This window comes from Odocoileus virginianus, chromosome 13 (genome assembly GCF_023699985.2).
Source record: "Odocoileus virginianus isolate 20LAN1187 ecotype Illinois chromosome 13, Ovbor_1.2, whole genome shotgun sequence".
Taxonomy (NCBI): Eukaryota; Metazoa; Chordata; class Mammalia; order Artiodactyla; family Cervidae; genus Odocoileus; species Odocoileus virginianus.
In genome coordinates, this window is record NC_069686.1 from 27,523,872 (window position 1) to 27,540,851 (window position 16,980).

Sequence of the window (16,980 nt, forward strand, 5' to 3'; positions counted from 1 at the left end):
GAGTTCCATAAACTGTATAGTCCATGGGGTCCCAAAGAGTTGGACACGACTGAGCGACTTTCACTTTCACTTTCATGGTGTCCAAGGAGAGACGGTTGCATTCATTCTATATTGAATTGTTTCTTGAGTGATTATTATACGTCAGGCACAGGAACTAGCATTTAATCATTCTTTCCAACCTTGAGGTCCTGCTTCATGACCTAAGTCAAATTGTTAAACCTACCTTAGGCTCACTCTGCTGTTCAAAAAAAGTGGATCATGCCTGCCCTGCCACCTTCCCTGAGACTTTAATGAGATGTACAATAAAGCATTTTGTAAATTGTAACATTTTTATAATCTAATAAAATATAACAAAATAGTGTAATATAATATATGCCTGCCTGCCTGCTAAGTCGCTTCAGTCATGTCTGACTCCTTGCGACCCTATGGACTGTAGCCCACCAGGCTCCTCTGTCCATGAGATAGAATGTTAGAGTGAGCTGCCGTGCCCCCTCCAGGGGATCTTAACTCATCTCCTGAGGCTCCTGTGTTGCAGGTGGGTCGTTTACTGCTGAACCACTGGGGAAGCCCAGTATAACATATAAGTCTGAAAAATGTCCTCAGAGATTGTCTACTTCTTCCTCCTAGTGCTTCCTCCAATTTAGAAGAATTTTTCACAGGATTTCAACATTTAATAATCCTTTAGTTGTAACTTCAGCACATCTGCCAGTAGATTAAATATTAGATTGGGAGGTGAAGGAAGGGGGAGGATCTTTTGGGAGGATCTTTTTAGTATGCTGTCAGCATTCTGGGAGTGTTCTTTATATTTTGGAATTAGAAACTGCTGATGTCATGATCAGTCATATTGTCATGACAATATCAGAATTTCCTCCTTTGCCTTTTCTTCACTTGGGGAGAATCAATTTGCTACAGGTCTGTCATCAGTTTGTCCCATGTGTTAAGTGCATTAGATAACCAGAACTAGTCATTTCTTAAAGACACTCAGGGTAGGGAATTTTTATAAGCTCCTTATGTAGCCCATTGCAGTACTCTTAACTAAATATGCTATTACTGGAAAGTTTGCCTTCATCTACCCGATCTAAATAGAAATTTACTTCTAATTTCATATTTTCTTATGTGAACCTTAACATTTATAATTTAGTAGAGAATAGAAAGCTTTTTAGCATTTTCACTTATTATTCTGTTATCCGCCTCTTCAGGTAAAATAAACTAACTTAATGGTCCTCTTAGCAACTAAAGAGAAAGGAAACTTTTATTGTTTTTTTCTTCTGTATTTTGAATGCTTAAAACCCTTATTTGTGCTGTGGATCCCAGGTTTTGCATAGACATTGTTTATGTCTTCCAGCATTTAGGAATGTCTTATGCCTTTTGTCATTCTTGGCTTATATCAGGGTTTTGTTTGTCCAGGGTAGTTAGTTAGTCAGTCTGTACTCTCCAAATTTTCATTCAAGCAGTTGATTTTTACTTATGGAAAAGGGATGGTTACTCCAGATTTGAGTTTTGTTTTTCATGATTTAGAGATTTTGGGGGGGGTGGCTCTAGTTTTTCACAAATTCTGTTGACTTCCTAAGTACTTTCTGTCTCTTCCCAAGTCATGTAGGAAGAGGTGAATGTAATTAGCTGTTTTCACAACACATCACCCCTCTCCTTGCCTCACTTCAGCTCTTATGCTTTACACATAGTCTGATTACTACAGTAGATGATTGACTGTTCTCTCTTTAGGTAAACTATAATTGCAAAAATCACTTAATATCTTTCATCATTTGTAATTTCACTGTATTTCACAGAAAATTCATTGAATTACCTCAAAGTATTCTGAAGAGAAACACTTATTTACTCATAGGTTTGCTATAGGATGGAGAATAACAGCTGTAGTATTAGATTCCCACAGTCAAAGAATATAGATAATTGAAGCATCCATCTAGGTAATTTAGGAAAACAGTAATCCATAGTAAATGCAAAATGGAGCTTCTCTTTCTCCCGGTTTCTCAAATAGTTAACTCTACTTTGTTATAGAATTTGATCTACAGACACAAATTCAACACAAATTCTATAAGCCAAAACAAAAGTCTCAACTTTTTAATTCATAGAACTTACCCCCATAATTTTGTTTTTTGAAAAGAATAAGGACCCATGTACCTATTTTTATAGAAAAACATAGGAAAGAAATTTAACTTACAGAGAACCTATACCAGAAATTTGATTGAGCTTTGAATTTTATTAACTCATCTGCAAGAGCAAGGAAGTAACTAATTTATGATAGGCTATTCCTAAAATTTTTTTGAGTGTAAATTATTGTTTGAAATTTAGAGGATGTTGTGCCACAGAAATAAATATCCTAAATGATGATCAGGATGTTAGTTGTCTGATAAGCATTTATGAGCCCACAATTAAGCTAATCTCGAATATAGTCTCCCACTAGATTGTGAGGGAAATTCTATTCTCAGTTTCAGTTCAGGATTTTGGAAATACCTTCTATGCAATCACCATCCCAGGTTTTAGAAGATAGTTCTTTTCTGCTTCTCTCCCAACTCCATTCCACCAACTATCCCCGAGAATAAGACTAGTGGTTGTAAGAGGAGTTATATCTTAGCAACCATTAATTGAATAAGATTTAGGAGCTAGGTTGGGTCAGAATATGTATTTGTACTATTAAGTATGTAATCTAATATTGGAAACTTTGTCTTCATAATAAACTGAATGGAAATTCAGTGTAATTTATTACCTTTTAAAAAGTGATTTGCCCAGGATCACATAGTTGGTAATCGATGATGCTTAGATGCACGCCCAGGCTTGGGCTTTTTGGTCTTTCCCTACAGGGTTTGGATTTGAACTGTAGATCACAGTAATAATACTCATCAGGAGTATCATTGGGGGTAGGCAATTTGGAGTCAGAAAGACCTAAGTTCAAACCTCAGCTCCATCATATATTGGATCTGTGGCCTTGGAAAGGTTATTTAAGCCTGAGCTATCAGGGGAGCCCAACAGTGAGCCTCAGTTTTCCCTTTAGTAAAATGGGCTAATTATTATTCTCTCGTGTGTGTGTGTGTGTGTGTGTGTGTGTGTGTGAGAGAGAGAGAGAGAGAGAGAGAGAGAGCGAGAGAGAGAGAATGAGGGCGGGAGAGAGGAACTTGCTGAGAAAATGCCTAGAATATAGTAGTTACTCAATAAATGACATTTATTAGTCCATACAGAGAAGCTGCAGTAGGGAAAAGCCCATTTCTTCTGTTTTGTTCACCAGAATAAATTTAAGAATCATTAGAATATTGCTTCTGATAAGACTCATCAGAATTTGGCCATGTTTATGTTGTTCTATATGTCTTCCAGGATTATAGCTATAGAGCTATAGTTTTATTTTATTATAGTAGTTTCATTTTTATACACATGTGATTTTATATGCGTCTAGGGAGACTTCAGGTCTAGAATAAGATTGTAGAATTTTTTAAAAAGCAAAATAGTAAATAATAGAAAATATTGCTGCTCGTTTAGAAATAGGATACTTTATCAACTCTATTTTCTATCAAGAAAGAACAGAAATTTGAAGAATCTGCTGACCTCATATTTTTCTTTTTTTCCCCTGCTTTGCTGGGAGCTAGAGGCTTTTGTTATATTTTAGATGTAGAGACTCTCAAATGTAAACACATTTTTTTAAGTTTGAACTGCTTACACTAACACCTACTATGTGGTTATATTTTATTCCTTAAATATTGTAATGTAAGGTAATGTTGGATAAATTTTTCCTCTTCTTTCTGTTTTTAATGTGACTCAAATAAAAAAAGGGTTCTTGAAATGCCTTAGCACCGATCGAGGATTAGAACCTACCGCAGGTCTCCTCTTTTGCTGACAGAGGTATTCTATTCTTATCTCATTGGATATCTTCTCTACCTGCCCCCCCCCCCCCATTTTCCCCCCTTCTTTCAAAGCTTAGCTCTCCCACCACACTCTCTGAGTAATTTTATTCAAAGTCTTCTTTCTTTCCTATATGAGGCTCAGTAACACGTGTTGGAATGGGGGGCTCCCCGACCTTTTGATTTTCCTGCTGCCTTAAGGAGTTTATTGGTAGGTGATGATTTCAACAGCAGTCACCCCACATCTACATTCTCTCTCATACCACCCATCTCTCTCTCATACAGACACACACACATACACACACACTTTTTGTTTTTCTCACCTGCAGAATGCTTCTTTCTGAATGTCCCTCAAATAAAAACATTTATACAGCTGAGCTCCCTACGCCCTTGTTATATCCTGTATTGATCTCACCCTGCAGTGGACTTGCACAGTGCGTAATTGTACCACTTGGCTGGCACTTATCACTTAATGCCTTGCATTATTCGTGTCCAGCAACTCAGCGCTGTAGGGGTTACAAGTACTCACCTGGGAATTGGAGCATTATTTATAAGGCTTTTTTGAGCCCCAGCTTTATAGTGTTGAAGGAGCACAGAACAGCATCTTTTAACCCTCACTCAATCTGGGTTTGAACATTTGCTTGCTACTTCCTAACTCTATGGTTAAGTCAGTGAGTCTTCACTTGTTTTCCTCTCATTGGTACATGAAGCCTAATAACCCTTCCAACTTCATAGGGTTGTTGTGAAAGTGAAATGAGATGTGAAATTTATAAATGAAAGTCTCATTTTCAAAATATTTCTATGGGACAAATATCTTCTCAACTCAGATTCTCAGATTGTGGTTTTACAAACACTTGAGAATCACGAAATCTCATCTCTACGAGGCTGCAGGCTCCTGCATGTACTGATGGCTCTGTCCTTATTAGCCTCATTCATAGCCTCCTCCTGCCTCACAGTGTGATCTCTGATAGCACGTACAGTCTTCCCATTCATACAGAAATGGCCCTGGTCCAACATACAACCTCTTTAAAGGAAACAGGACAAAAACAAACGTGGGAGAAAACCTTGAGTTCACCTAGGCTCTTGAAACAGACCTCCTGTCAGACATGTTTTTTAACCTCTTAGGATTAAGCCTTGGAAAGCATCTTCATTCAGCCATTCAGCAAACAGTTCTCAAAGACGCAAGCTCTCCTTACCTAAATTTGGTCTTTTTCACTTGTCCATTCAACCTGCTCCCTTGCTCCTTCTCTTTGATGATCAGCCAGCCTTACTAATAGCAGTTATTTACACAGTATACCCACTTAAGTCTACAAACCACCACTATAAAACCTGGGAAAACAATAATAATAGCTGCCATTTATTGAGTGGGGCACTTTGGTTGGAGTACCATAGATATACTTAGGACAGTCAGTGAGGAGTCTGAGACTCAGAGAGGTTAACTGGCTTACCCAAAGCCATGTGGCTAGTCAGTGGAAAGCTGAAATGTGGAGCCAGATTGGTTTGGCTGTTTAATTTTGTCCCTTGGGTTGCAAAGTCCAGATTCACTTAAGCTATCTGAAGAACGAGGGGTGGGGCTGGTTCCCCATACACACAGAGGGGCTGCTGTCAGTCTGAAGAGCCAGAGCAGCTTCAGGGACTCCATCATGTCCCCGCCAAGTGCTCACCCGCTCCTGGCATCTGCTTGCCTCTCCGTTTGCTGCCAGTCAGCTTCCTGTTACTCATAGTTTCTGCTTCCTCATAACCTTGGCTTGCGTATGGTTTTGGCTTTTTGTGGCCTCAACTCTACCCCTGGCACTCTTGCAGTTTCTGCCCCTTTCCTAACTGGTTCAGTTTTCTGAATCAGATTCCCAGGGGTGAGGATCTGATTGGCTCTGCTCATTTTTTCAGTCCCAGCCATGTCATAGGTCACTGGCCTATCTGTGGATTGACTGCTCTTGGGTCAGATTCCCACAACTTTACCCACCAGCTGAGCTGGGCTGTGGAGGATGTTGTCTGACTGCCCACTCAACAAAGGCTCAGTTTCCCTTTCAGGAAGATGAGTATCTACCGGGCAGATTCCAAAGCTCTAATTTTGACCACGATAACTTACAGTTTCTCTGGAATGCTTCCTTGCTTTGTCCTAAAATATATTTTTTTCAAAGGTCAAATATACTTTCCTAGATGAATCTCACTGGTATCTCTTCTTGTAGCCATTTATAAATAATCACTTGTGAATATTTATAATTGATTATATATGTATGTATTATATATATATATATATGGTTTAATATTTGTTATCTCTCTTAGGTTGGAATTATTTGGGCTTTAGTGACTTTGTTATATTTTACATTTTATAGTCATTGAGGGTGGAAAATCTGTCTTCTTTCTTTGCAGTGCTTAGTTAAGTGTGTAGTACCTTCCTGAATCTGGAACTTTTGAACCCTGGCTTGTAGACATTGTATAAATATACCTTTCCTTGTTTCCTTTTATGCCATCCACTATATCGAACATTTTGTTTTGTTGCTATTTAGATATCATTTTTACTCTTAAAAATAGTCCTTGAAATATTTTTAATGTTCTTAGTATATTTTAGTTACCTAGTTATTAGAATTGCTCTTGTAGTCCAATTTAAATTGTATCATCATTTAAAATCTTGTCTTAACCCTGTAAAACAACTGCAGGGTATCAAATCAAGTCTTCCCATTCTAGAAGAGCACGGTATCCAAAGCATCATGACCTTAGAGCAGAGCCATAGAAAAATTAATCTATGCTGTTCTTTTGTGGTTTAGACTGTGGTTTCCTAAGAGACCAGTCATGACAACTGAGGTTGTACATGGAATTTTTTCCATAGATGACAGGTTAGAACTGCTGGGGTCTTGGGCATTAAGTTCTCGGCAAAAGGCATCTGTGACTTGAATGGTTCTACCTAAAGCCTTGTATTTTATACCCGTGTTTGATGACTTAAGTTCTCAGCAAAAGGCATCTATGACTTGAACAGTTCTACCTAAAGACTTCTATTTTATACCTGTGTTTGATGACTAGGTAGAAGGACCTAGTGCCTGGAGACAGCAAAGGAGCAGCCAAAATGGCTTGGAGTAGTCCTAAATAGTATATATATTAACACAGAGCTGAATGTTAGTTGCATTGTTTTTATTCAATCATTTAAAATAACAGATACATTTCTCTGAATGTTATCTGGCAAGTTCTTACTTGCCAAACGGTGCACCTAGTACTGTGCTTAGAGTAAGTTTACTACTGCTGCTTTTTCTTTTTTTAATGAGAAGAATTAGAAATTATATGTATAGTTTGTGTATGCAGTTTTTAAGTAGGCGAGACTTGCTAGTTCTCATCACTTGTCAGAGAACATTTGGAGCCCCTCTGTGTACTGAGGTGGTTCCCAAGGTCAGCAGTGGGAAGGGTATCTAGGTTGGATATTTTTCAGCTCCTTGCTGCTGGTAACACCCTTGAATGGTCACAGCTTTCCTAGAAGATTCGATTTCTTTAGGGACCACTTTGTTTTCCTTAGGGCAGCCAGAAGTTGAGTGCCTTCACTTCTTAGCCAAGTTAGGATTTTTCATTATCATGGCAGATGACCCTTTCAAGGGAGGCGTTAGAGGCCAAAGGCCAAGGAAGAACGCTATAATATTGACCGCTTAGTGTGGTAACATTATCCCTGATAATATTCTCTGTTCAGTCTCTGCTGAACAGGCCAACTGTCCGAGTGGCCCATCCACACACTGCGCCTGTGGAACTTGCTCTAGAGGCCGTCATCGTTGCTCAGGTTCTATCTGGGCTTGATATGCTAACGAATGCAAAGCTGATCAGGAAAAAAAAAAATGTGGGGGCATCTTGAATCGCCTTAAATAATTTCAGTTGAAAAACAAAGGAAACTACCTCCTCCCTTTGTCCCTGTTTTGCAGTTTCTGTGTCCCTTCAGTGGAACACATTTGTGTCACATCTAATAATTAAATATAGAAGGATCGTACTCTTCCAGTTTTCGAGACGGCTTGCTAAACCGATGGCTTGAAATGATTTTCGCTATTTGATTTTGGCATCTCGAAGGTAAGCTTGCCAAACTCTGGCATAGGAATGAAGCACGAACTTTACCGTGCGTGTTTGCGGTGAGGGGGTGGGGAGTGGAGACTTATTTTCTCTGCTAAAATTTTCGCGAGCGAATTGGGGGAACGGGGATTTGCAGAGGTTTGATGGAAGGCTGGTGTGTTCACTGAAGTAGGTGTGATCGCCCGCACCTTTTCTGGGAGGGTGGACGGTAGGGGGGTGGGGGGGTAGTTTGGAAGGATGAAAGAAAAGATAGAACTGGGACCAGCTGGCTTCCTACCCAGGTGTTAGCGTGATCCCCGACGCGATGCCCTGAAAAGGGGCTTCGAGCCGGGGTGCAAAGCTGCAGCGGGTGCTGAGGCCAAGAATCTAGGAGAAAAAAAAGAAAAGAGGAGGGGGGTGGCTACTCCAAGGAATGTGCGGCATGCGGGGAGCCAGACCCAACCATTGCACCGGAGCGGGGGCGCCGGCGGCTTCCCCGGCCGCGTGGCCCCCGCCCCGGCCCCGAGCCCGGGAGGGAGCGCCTGGGGGCCGGCCGGCGGGCCGGCGGGGCGGCGGGCTCGGCGCCGGGCGGGAGGGCGGGGAGGCGCGGGTGGGCCTGGGCGCGGCGCGAGGCGGTGCGCGGCCGCCTCCCCGCCCCCGGCGGGCGCGCTCTCGGGGCGGTGGTTGAGGCCGCGGTAGGTGGGGACGCGGCGGCGCTGCTCCTCCGCTGCCGCCGGGAGAGTCCGCGGCGCCGCCAGCTCCGCGCGCGAACTCCCGTCCATGGCACGCAGGGCGGCGGCCGCCCGAGCTGCCCGAGTCCTGCCCGCCGCCGTGCCGCACTTTTAGGCGACTCGGGAGGTCGAGGGCGGAGGAGAAGTCAGCCCGGAGCTGCAGCCCCCGCCGGCCGCCGCCGCGCGGCGAGAGGGAGTTCCCGGAGCGGCCGCGGCCCCGGCCGGCCCCCTCCCTGCGCCCTCCCCCTCGCGGCGAGGCTGCCCCGCGCCCGCCGCCCGCGCCCGCCGCGATGATCTTCCCCAGCAGCAGCGGCAACCCCGGGGGCAGCAGCAGCTGCAGGACGCCCTATCGCAAGCAGGTGAGGCGGCGGCGGGGATGCCGCGCGGAGGCCGGCCGCCCCGATCTACAAAAGGCGGCAGCGCCCGGCCAGACTCCGCTGTCCTCCTCGGAGGGATCGGGCTGGGCGGTGACCTTGTTTCGCAGGAGGCGGCCCGCGGGGACGGCTCGGGCCGGTGACCTTAGCTGGGGAGATGCCCTCGCTCCCGCCGGCCGGGCCGGGCAGGACGCGGAGGAAGGGGAAGGGGCGGCGGCGCGGCCAGAGCAGGAGCGCTCCGGGCTGGGGGCTTCGCCCAGTTCTGCAACAAGTTTGGGTTTTTTTCTGGAAACCTTTGTGTGTGGAAGAGTAAGATAATAAGTCGTAACACTGGGCTACAACAATCTTCACTTGGAACCTCAAAGAACCTACCCGATTCGTACTAAACCCGGAAGACCAATATGTGTGTGTGTGTGTGTGTGTGTGTGTGTGTGTGTGTTCGCGCGCGCTCCCCCTCCCATTTATATATTTAAAAAAAAAAGAAAGAAAGAAAAAGAAACAGGAACTTCTGCTGTCACTTTCTCAAGGTTTTCAGTTTCCAGCAGCCCAGGGGAATCCTGTGACATCCTAGTTGCAGAGATACTTGGATAAGCCTGAGTCATACACATGCCTTTTCCTATTTTAATACCGTTTCATACATTTTTTAACAGATTGAACTCCAAAGGCACTTTAGTGGTTAGATCAAAATCCCCTGCCGGGAAAATGAGTGGAGCTGGAAGCTTACAGTCATAGCCTTTTGTTTTGTTTTTCATCTTTGTTTTTAAAAGAAGGTTACTGAAGCCATGTTGTGATAAATCTCACAGAGCCTTTCAGCAGCAGCAAAAACAAAACGTAGCCTTAAATTATGTAAAAAATGTGCAGGTCTGTTTAGAAAAGGTTAAACTGATTTAGAGGTCAGTGGCAAGATGCTTGTTGAGAAAACAAAAACACGATTGCAGATATTTTTCTTCCATAATATATCTCTTGTCTACATCCTTAGCCACTGAGACAAATCAATTAAGTTATTACCCCCATAATGATTCAATCAAACTGTATCCTTCCATGCAGACCATGGCTCTGTTAAGATCATGACAGATGACAGCGATGCCTGGTGGCTTTCCTAAAGGCGTTCACAGGGTTATTGATTATGTTTAGTCCTTTTTGTTCTCAGAGTCATTTTGGGGGAGGGAGGCATGTCTTAGCATAAGTATGCCTGAAAGAGGTCCTAATTTTCTGAACACAGTGACAGTGTCCAAAAGTATTGTTTTCTGGCCCTTGCGTCTTTCACTTGTTAGCTTCCCCTTGAAAAGACAGTAAACACACCTAGTCTGTGTTCCCTTCCTGCCCAAGTAAATGGAACTTTTACCTGGCTTAAGAAAAGTCCCTCCTTTTAATTAAAAAAAAAAAAAAATTCTGCATTTGTGACTTGGTTGAAGTATATACTAAAATTGTCAAGATACAGAAGCCGGCGTCTCTGAACTCTCTTCCTGTGGCCTCATTTAAAAGAAATACCTGGGATCCAGTACACTTACATCAACTTCATAAACGAAGCCAATTTACAATGAATATTCTCCTGAACCCTCCTCCCCACCCACCTCCTTCTACCTGAAAAGATGGCTAATTATGTAAGGGCCTTGTGTGTTCATTTATTTGTTGTCAAAACCCGGCGGGGTGTTAGCTCTGAAATGGGGAAAAAGCTCTGAGGGCGAGGCCTTTTCCTGTGAGGGGCTGGAGGTTTTGTGTGTGGAGGGGGACAGCCTGCTGGTCTGGAGCACGCTGATAAGATGCTCTTCTTTTCACTGGGCTCTCCTTAGATTCAGAGACTAAAAGGGCTGACTGAATCAGAAAAACAAACAGACTCTTTTTTTCTATAGGCGAAGAAAGAAATGAATGTGTAGGCATTATACAGACACAAGACCCTGGGTACCAGTGGTATTTTGAGTCAAAGGTTTCTTTTGTTAGTATTTAACCATTCACTGGGAAAACACACTTCCAGCGCGGGGACCTGGTTACCATGAGTGACTTTGTGATCTCATCCTGGCATAGTCTAAATGGGAAGTCTAATTAATGCTTCTTAGAAGATTTTGTGATATCAAGCTTGAACGTTTCAGTTCGCGTTACTCTGTGTTCATTTAGATGAAAGAATAGGTACGTTTTAGGTGTATAGTGCAGTTTGATTTTAATGTAGAAATATATAATCAGCTGTTAGAGCTGATTTAAGATAATTTGCCTGAGGAAAACACTGAATGTAAGAAATACTTGAAAATCACCTTTGGAAAAAAATGAGCCAGAGTCACATTTGTATTACCTATATATATTATTGGCAAACCGTCGTTGAGCATCTTACAGCCTGTGGATTGCTGTTCTCAGGGCTTTAGGTGGATTAACTCATTTAGTCATCTTGACAGTCCTACAGGGCAGGTAGTAATATCTTTATTTTTACGGTTGAGGAAACTGAGACCATTTAAGTTCCGTGCTCGGTCTGTATGACCCGAAGTGCGGAGCCAGGATGTGGACCCTGGCAGTCAAGCTCTTTAAAACTACCACACCTTGGCAGCCTGCTTATTACGTGCACATTTCGATGAAAACTCACAGAGAGCTTCTCCACATCACTGCCCATCACCCTTCTAGTCTCAGAAAGTCTGGTTTAGGGATTCCTCCCACCTTTCTGGACTGGCGGTTGGGATACAGGGTGGAGGGGTGGTAAGGGAGTTGAAGGTGAAGAATGATGACGTGGATGACTTGGATAGTGAGTTCATGCTATTGGGGATTGGCATCAGTGTCAAAGGATTGCTTTATGGAGTGATTGTACAATTTCTTCTTAGAACTTTACAAATATCGGAGTCAGCCAATTTCAGTTAAAGCAGAAGTGGGTGATGCTCATCCTCCTCGTACTCCCATGTGGTGTGTGGAGGGCATCAAGGAGCACTGATCTCCGGCATCATCCAGAGTAAACAGGATTTTCCTGCATCCCAGGCTTACGAGCTTGTTAGAAATACGCCTGCTTGGCTCAGGTCAGAGTAAGATGCTGTGAGTGGAGTGATAACCCAGGAGGCAGTATCTAGGCAAAGATTGCTGGCCCTAGTCTCCATGGAAAAGCCTGTGTGTCCAATTATTGTTAACTGTGACTTTCAGATGTAGGATATTAAGCAAACCTAGTCTGATTATATGAGAACACCCCACAACCAAAATGAAAACCGCTTCTTTAATTGTGAAAATATTTTAGTATGTTTCTGTAGAAAAAGTGCTTTGTGCTGAAAAGGCCTTAATTAGAGGAAATAAATATTTCCATTGTATTTTCAACTGTTTTATTAGGTACTTCCCCCTTCGTGTTTCCTTACTTCCATTATGGAACTGCTTTCTTGAGGTAGTTGACTCAGTTATGTCATATGCTTGGTTTTTTACAAACTGAGGCATGTCCTTTTTTAGGGTTTTGAGCAAGTCCTCTTTTTTGGCCCAGTGGTTTACAGTTGGGTCTTTTGGGGTAGAGGGGTGAATATAAGAATTTGTGTGTGTTTCTTTTCTTTCCAAATGATCTTGCCAGCCAATAGCTGTACTTGATAGGAGTTGCTAACTTTTGATGAGTGAAGTACTTATCTCCTCAGTTTAAATAGATTTACATAGTTTGCTGCTTTCTTGAAGATTAACTGGGTGTAGCTGCACGTGAAGAATTCAACAGTGATTCAGTGTTTGGCCTTGTTAGAGGATGACATAACAAAGCTGGTGATTAATCCTCTTCAAACAGTTTCTGTTCACAGCAATTTATGTGTAGTAGATTGGGTTTTTGTTAAAGTTGGAAGATTAAAGTTGTTCAGAAAAATGTTTAAATGAACAGTGACCGAGCCAGTTCCAATTTATTGTGTTTTTTGTTTGTCTGTTTCAAAGAACGCAAACCTCCTTAAACCACTGATATTGGAAGTTTTTTTAGAAGTTAGCAGATAGTTAAATTGGTATCCAGAAGATAACCAATTTCTGGTTCTCTACTAGGCTGTTCCAATGTGTTTGTGATTCAGTTGTCCTTATGTGTCAAGGTGATGTTTGAAATAAGAATCCATAGCCATTTGGAAAGTATGGAATTCATCATTAGTGATATCCAGTTTTTCCTCTAGGTATCCCTTTTGGCATCTCACTACATTTTCCATAGTTCACGTCAGGTTTTAAACATGTTTCTTGTTTTTGCTCTTTCCTTCCTTTTAGAGTCTACTGTTAACTGGGCTCACCATTTATTGGTAATACTTTTCAAGCCCTTTCTTGGAGGAGTGGCAGGGAGACTGTCTCGTCCAAGTTTCTGAGAATGTATTTCCAAAGCACTCTGCCAATAAATATTTAAAGATATATATGATATCCCCTCCCAACCTCAGCTATATTTAATCTTCACAACGGCCGTGTAAAGTAGGAAAAGGTCAGGAATTTTGAGGCAGTGAATTTAAACGGCCTGGCTGGTGAAAGCTTGGTCTCTGGAGTCAAAAGCTCTGTCTGCTACCAGGAAAAAGAAGGAAGCTCAGTCAAGAACAGCTGTAGCCCTCACGACACTTCCCTTTCCTTGGCCTCCCAAAAACATGTGGTACACAGAGCACCCCAGATTTCGGCTTTGGGAATTCTAGCTCTGTAATTTATTAGTGTTTTCTGTTTGTTTCATAAAGGCCTTTGCTCTAAGGTTGTCAGATAACATACAGGACACCAAGTTAAACTGGAATTTCAAATAAACAGTGAATAATATTTTAGTGTAAGTACGTCTCAAATATTGCACAGTACTGTGTGTTTTTATTTGCCAAATCCAATAATCCTATCTATTTCTGGGGAACCCAACTCACTTTTTAAAACAAGTTATAAAAGAAATGATAATTATAAACAAAATTATTTCCATGTTTTCCTCCTAAAATCTTGTCTCTTAGGATATTCCTTGAGCCCTGGTAATGCAGATTTCACATCTTAACTTCATTAACCATCACTCAACCTCACTGAAAGACCGCCCAGCTTAAGTTCTGGCTCTGTCACTTGCATGCTTTTTCAGTTAACCTCACAAAGCCTCAGTTTCTGTTAAATAAAGATAATAGTGCACACTCCACGGGATTGTTGTTGTTAATCCTTCTAAGGTGTTATTATTATTAATGTCCCTACCAAGCAAGCAACAGCGGGTGGTCCTGGGAGGCACTGTGTGATCCTGGGAGACCTTGACACAGCCTCTAAGAATGGACTTTGTTTAGAAAGTGGGGGCAACCTCCCAAAGGGTGAGGATCTGGAGCTTGAAAACAAGATTCTCAACCACATTTTAAAAAAAATCCAAAAAAAAGATGTAGAAAAGCGCATCCCACCATATTTTAAAACAGTGGTCCTGTATCATACTTTTGTTAGCAGAGTTTGCCGTGTCTTTGGGGAAAGAAAGACTTTCAACTCTATGTTCTTTATTTTATGCAAATATATGATTGGAGGGGGGGGGGAGAGCATTGATGACTGTTGTTAATGAAAAATGCAGCCTTTTAATTTGCTCAAAAGCAGACAGATTTGATTTTTAGTATATGCATGATGATTTCCTGAATCCTTTCCTTTGTCTTGTTTGTATAACTTGGTTTTCAAAGGTGCCATCTTTGCCTTTCTTAGAAAAATAAACATTTTTTTTCTCCTTGGACATCTGTAGGTGTTCAGTGGGTGTTTGTTTTTAAACTCGAGTCTGTAGAGAATGCTTTGCTTAATACATTCTAAAAGCTTGGTAAATTTTAGAATAGGATAGACATAACATGAGGAAGGAAGTAATAAGCTTTTCCTGAAGTTAGGACAAGGTGAAAACATTAAATGGAGCAAACTAAATTCTGTATTAAAATAATGAATCAATGTAACTATGTTTTTTTAACACTTATTAAATAGCAGCTACAACAAAACTTGTAAATATAGTAGTGCTCTAATAAATAGAAATACTCTTGGCTCCACTTTATTTAAGTATGTGGATATACAAAGCAATGTATTATAAACTGGGGAAATCGTATTTACATTTGTTAATTGTGCATACAATACAGCTTCAAAAATGCATTTTAAAAAAAGAGGCTGAAAGGAAATATGCTAAAAATATTAACAAGTGTTTTCCTCTGTTGGTAGATGGAATCATGAATGATTTACTTTCCATGATTCTTTTTACATTTGTTTTTCAGCCTTCCAGTCCCCCTTGGTCTCCACATGAACATACAGTCCTTTGGTTATCAAGAAAAAGATAAAGTGAAAAGAAAAATCTAGAAAATTATACTATTTTTAAGGTTTAAAAATTGCAGTGAAAGTTCAGTTTTCAAGTCAATGAGAATTTCAGCCTAGTATGTAGGTACTACTTGTTTCTATGTCTGACCTTTGAGATGTGGTCCTTTCCTATTCTTTACAAGTTTCTATGTATTCTTATTTTTGCTACCAATTCCTGTATCACATTTTTGGAAATCACCTATTTCTGACACATAGTTTTTATATTTATGAACTCAGTATTTTCCTTTTTTATACATGCTCAACAAGACTTCTGTGCTTTTTAAAAAACATTTTTAGGACACCACTTTATATGAGTCAGCAAAGAGAAAATACAGCTATATGTATGGAATTTCATTTGCTAGATCACTTTTCAGGAAAGGAGCTATTCAAAATATTGAGGAATTACCTCTGTTTTCTCTTGTTGTCATTTGACTTACAACTGCATTTCAGTACAGCTCTTTTGTGGACAAATTCCCTCAGTTTAATTTCTGTACTAAACATGAACCAAGATTGCTCTACCACTCAGGTCATAATCCTTTGGATTTATTTTATCATGAATACTTACGGTTATCTTCATCACACACTTTCTTTTCAGTATAGCTTTTTGAAAGGGCAGGGGGGTGGGAGAAGTGGAGTCCTCCCAGATAGCTGTAATATACAATGGGGCAGTGAGGGTTTCTCTAAGAATCATTAAAGCTCTTACTTTGTGATCCAGGGGGATTCTCAGTTTATTAGGGCATTTGAGGTGAACTTGGTAGAGGCTACAGGACTTCAGAGAGAAAGGAGAGAGCAGTGACGGATGGAAGGAAGAGGTGTTGGGTCTGAGGGAGAAATAGAAGGAAAGCAACATTGCCTCGTTTTGTTGTTGTTCAGCCGAATAGCTGAGCTCTTTTAGGGGAAGAGTGAGTAATTTAGGTGAGCTGGACGGCAGAGTTGAGGTTGGCGGGCAGAGCAGGGGTAGAGTCAGGCTGGCTAAGGTGGATGAGAGGAGCTGCTGGACTGTGCTCAGTTGCATCCGATGTAGCCCGCCAGGCTCTTCTGTCCGTGGGATTTTCCCGGCAAGAATACTGGAGTGGGTTGCCTTTCCTCCTCCAGGGGATCTTCCCGACCCAGGCATCAAAGCTGTGTCTCTTGTCTCTCCTGCATTGGCAGGCAGATTCTTTACCACTTTGCCACCCGGGAAGCCCAGATGAGAGGAGAGCCCTAGCTCAAAAATATTGGCCACAGTTGAGACAAAGCTGTAAAATGGAGTGATGGCTGTGTGAACATAATAGATGGAGTGGATTCAATTTGTTGCACAGAGAGAATTGACAGGATTTAGCTGGTGACTGGTTGGAGATGGTATTGGTGAAAAAAGACTCTTAGGTCTCTTGTCTTGAATGAATGGGGAAATGAAGTTTCTGCTCCATTACTTGCTTTGGGCTCAGTGATAAGATAGAATCCAGCCATTCTCTTACAAGGATTGTCTACATTTTTTTAAGGCACAAAAATAAATTGGGGAGGGGTGTTAGGTGTTAAATTCTAGTGACATGATTCAAAGTCCAGACACCAGAGATGCAAAGGGTCCTTCTGTGTCCATGTCAGTCTCTTACGGAAGAATCATCCAGGCTAAAAGGCTAGTGGCACTTTGTGCAAACCACTTTGAGAACTCATTTTGGATCCAACAGATGGTGGTAAATATTTTTACTGCTTCCCTGAGATTGTCTTAAAGTTAGTGTAGAGACTTTTCACATGGATGTGCTCATTTCATGTTTGGCCTGGATCCTCACATTCTTTGGAATGGAGTACTTATCCAGCAAATTG

The 16,980-nt window shown here is 41.7% G+C and overlaps 1 protein-coding gene across 9 annotated transcripts in view; it reads left to right on the top strand.

The window, feature by feature from the left end:
• The window catches only part of RBMS1 (RNA binding motif single stranded interacting protein 1), a 213,135-nt gene that overhangs the window by 77,362 nt on the left and 118,793 nt on the right, over nt 1-16,980 (top strand). For 2 of the 9 annotated variants that reach the window (XM_070476143.1, XM_070476145.1), the window contains exons 1-2: nt 849-912; nt 7,748-7,889. The exons of 5 other annotated variants lie outside the window; for them this stretch is intronic. Coding sequence is in view for 2 of the 4 variants with exons in the window: in XM_070476137.1 (XP_070332238.1) it covers nt 8,890-8,958 (69 nt within the window). In the remaining 2 variants the exon portion in view is untranslated. Of the gene's footprint in view, nt 1-848; nt 913-7,747; nt 7,890-8,561; nt 8,959-16,980 lie in introns of those variants that run through there. 2 more of the 9 variants (XM_070476137.1, XM_070476138.1) reach the window with 1 other exon arrangement.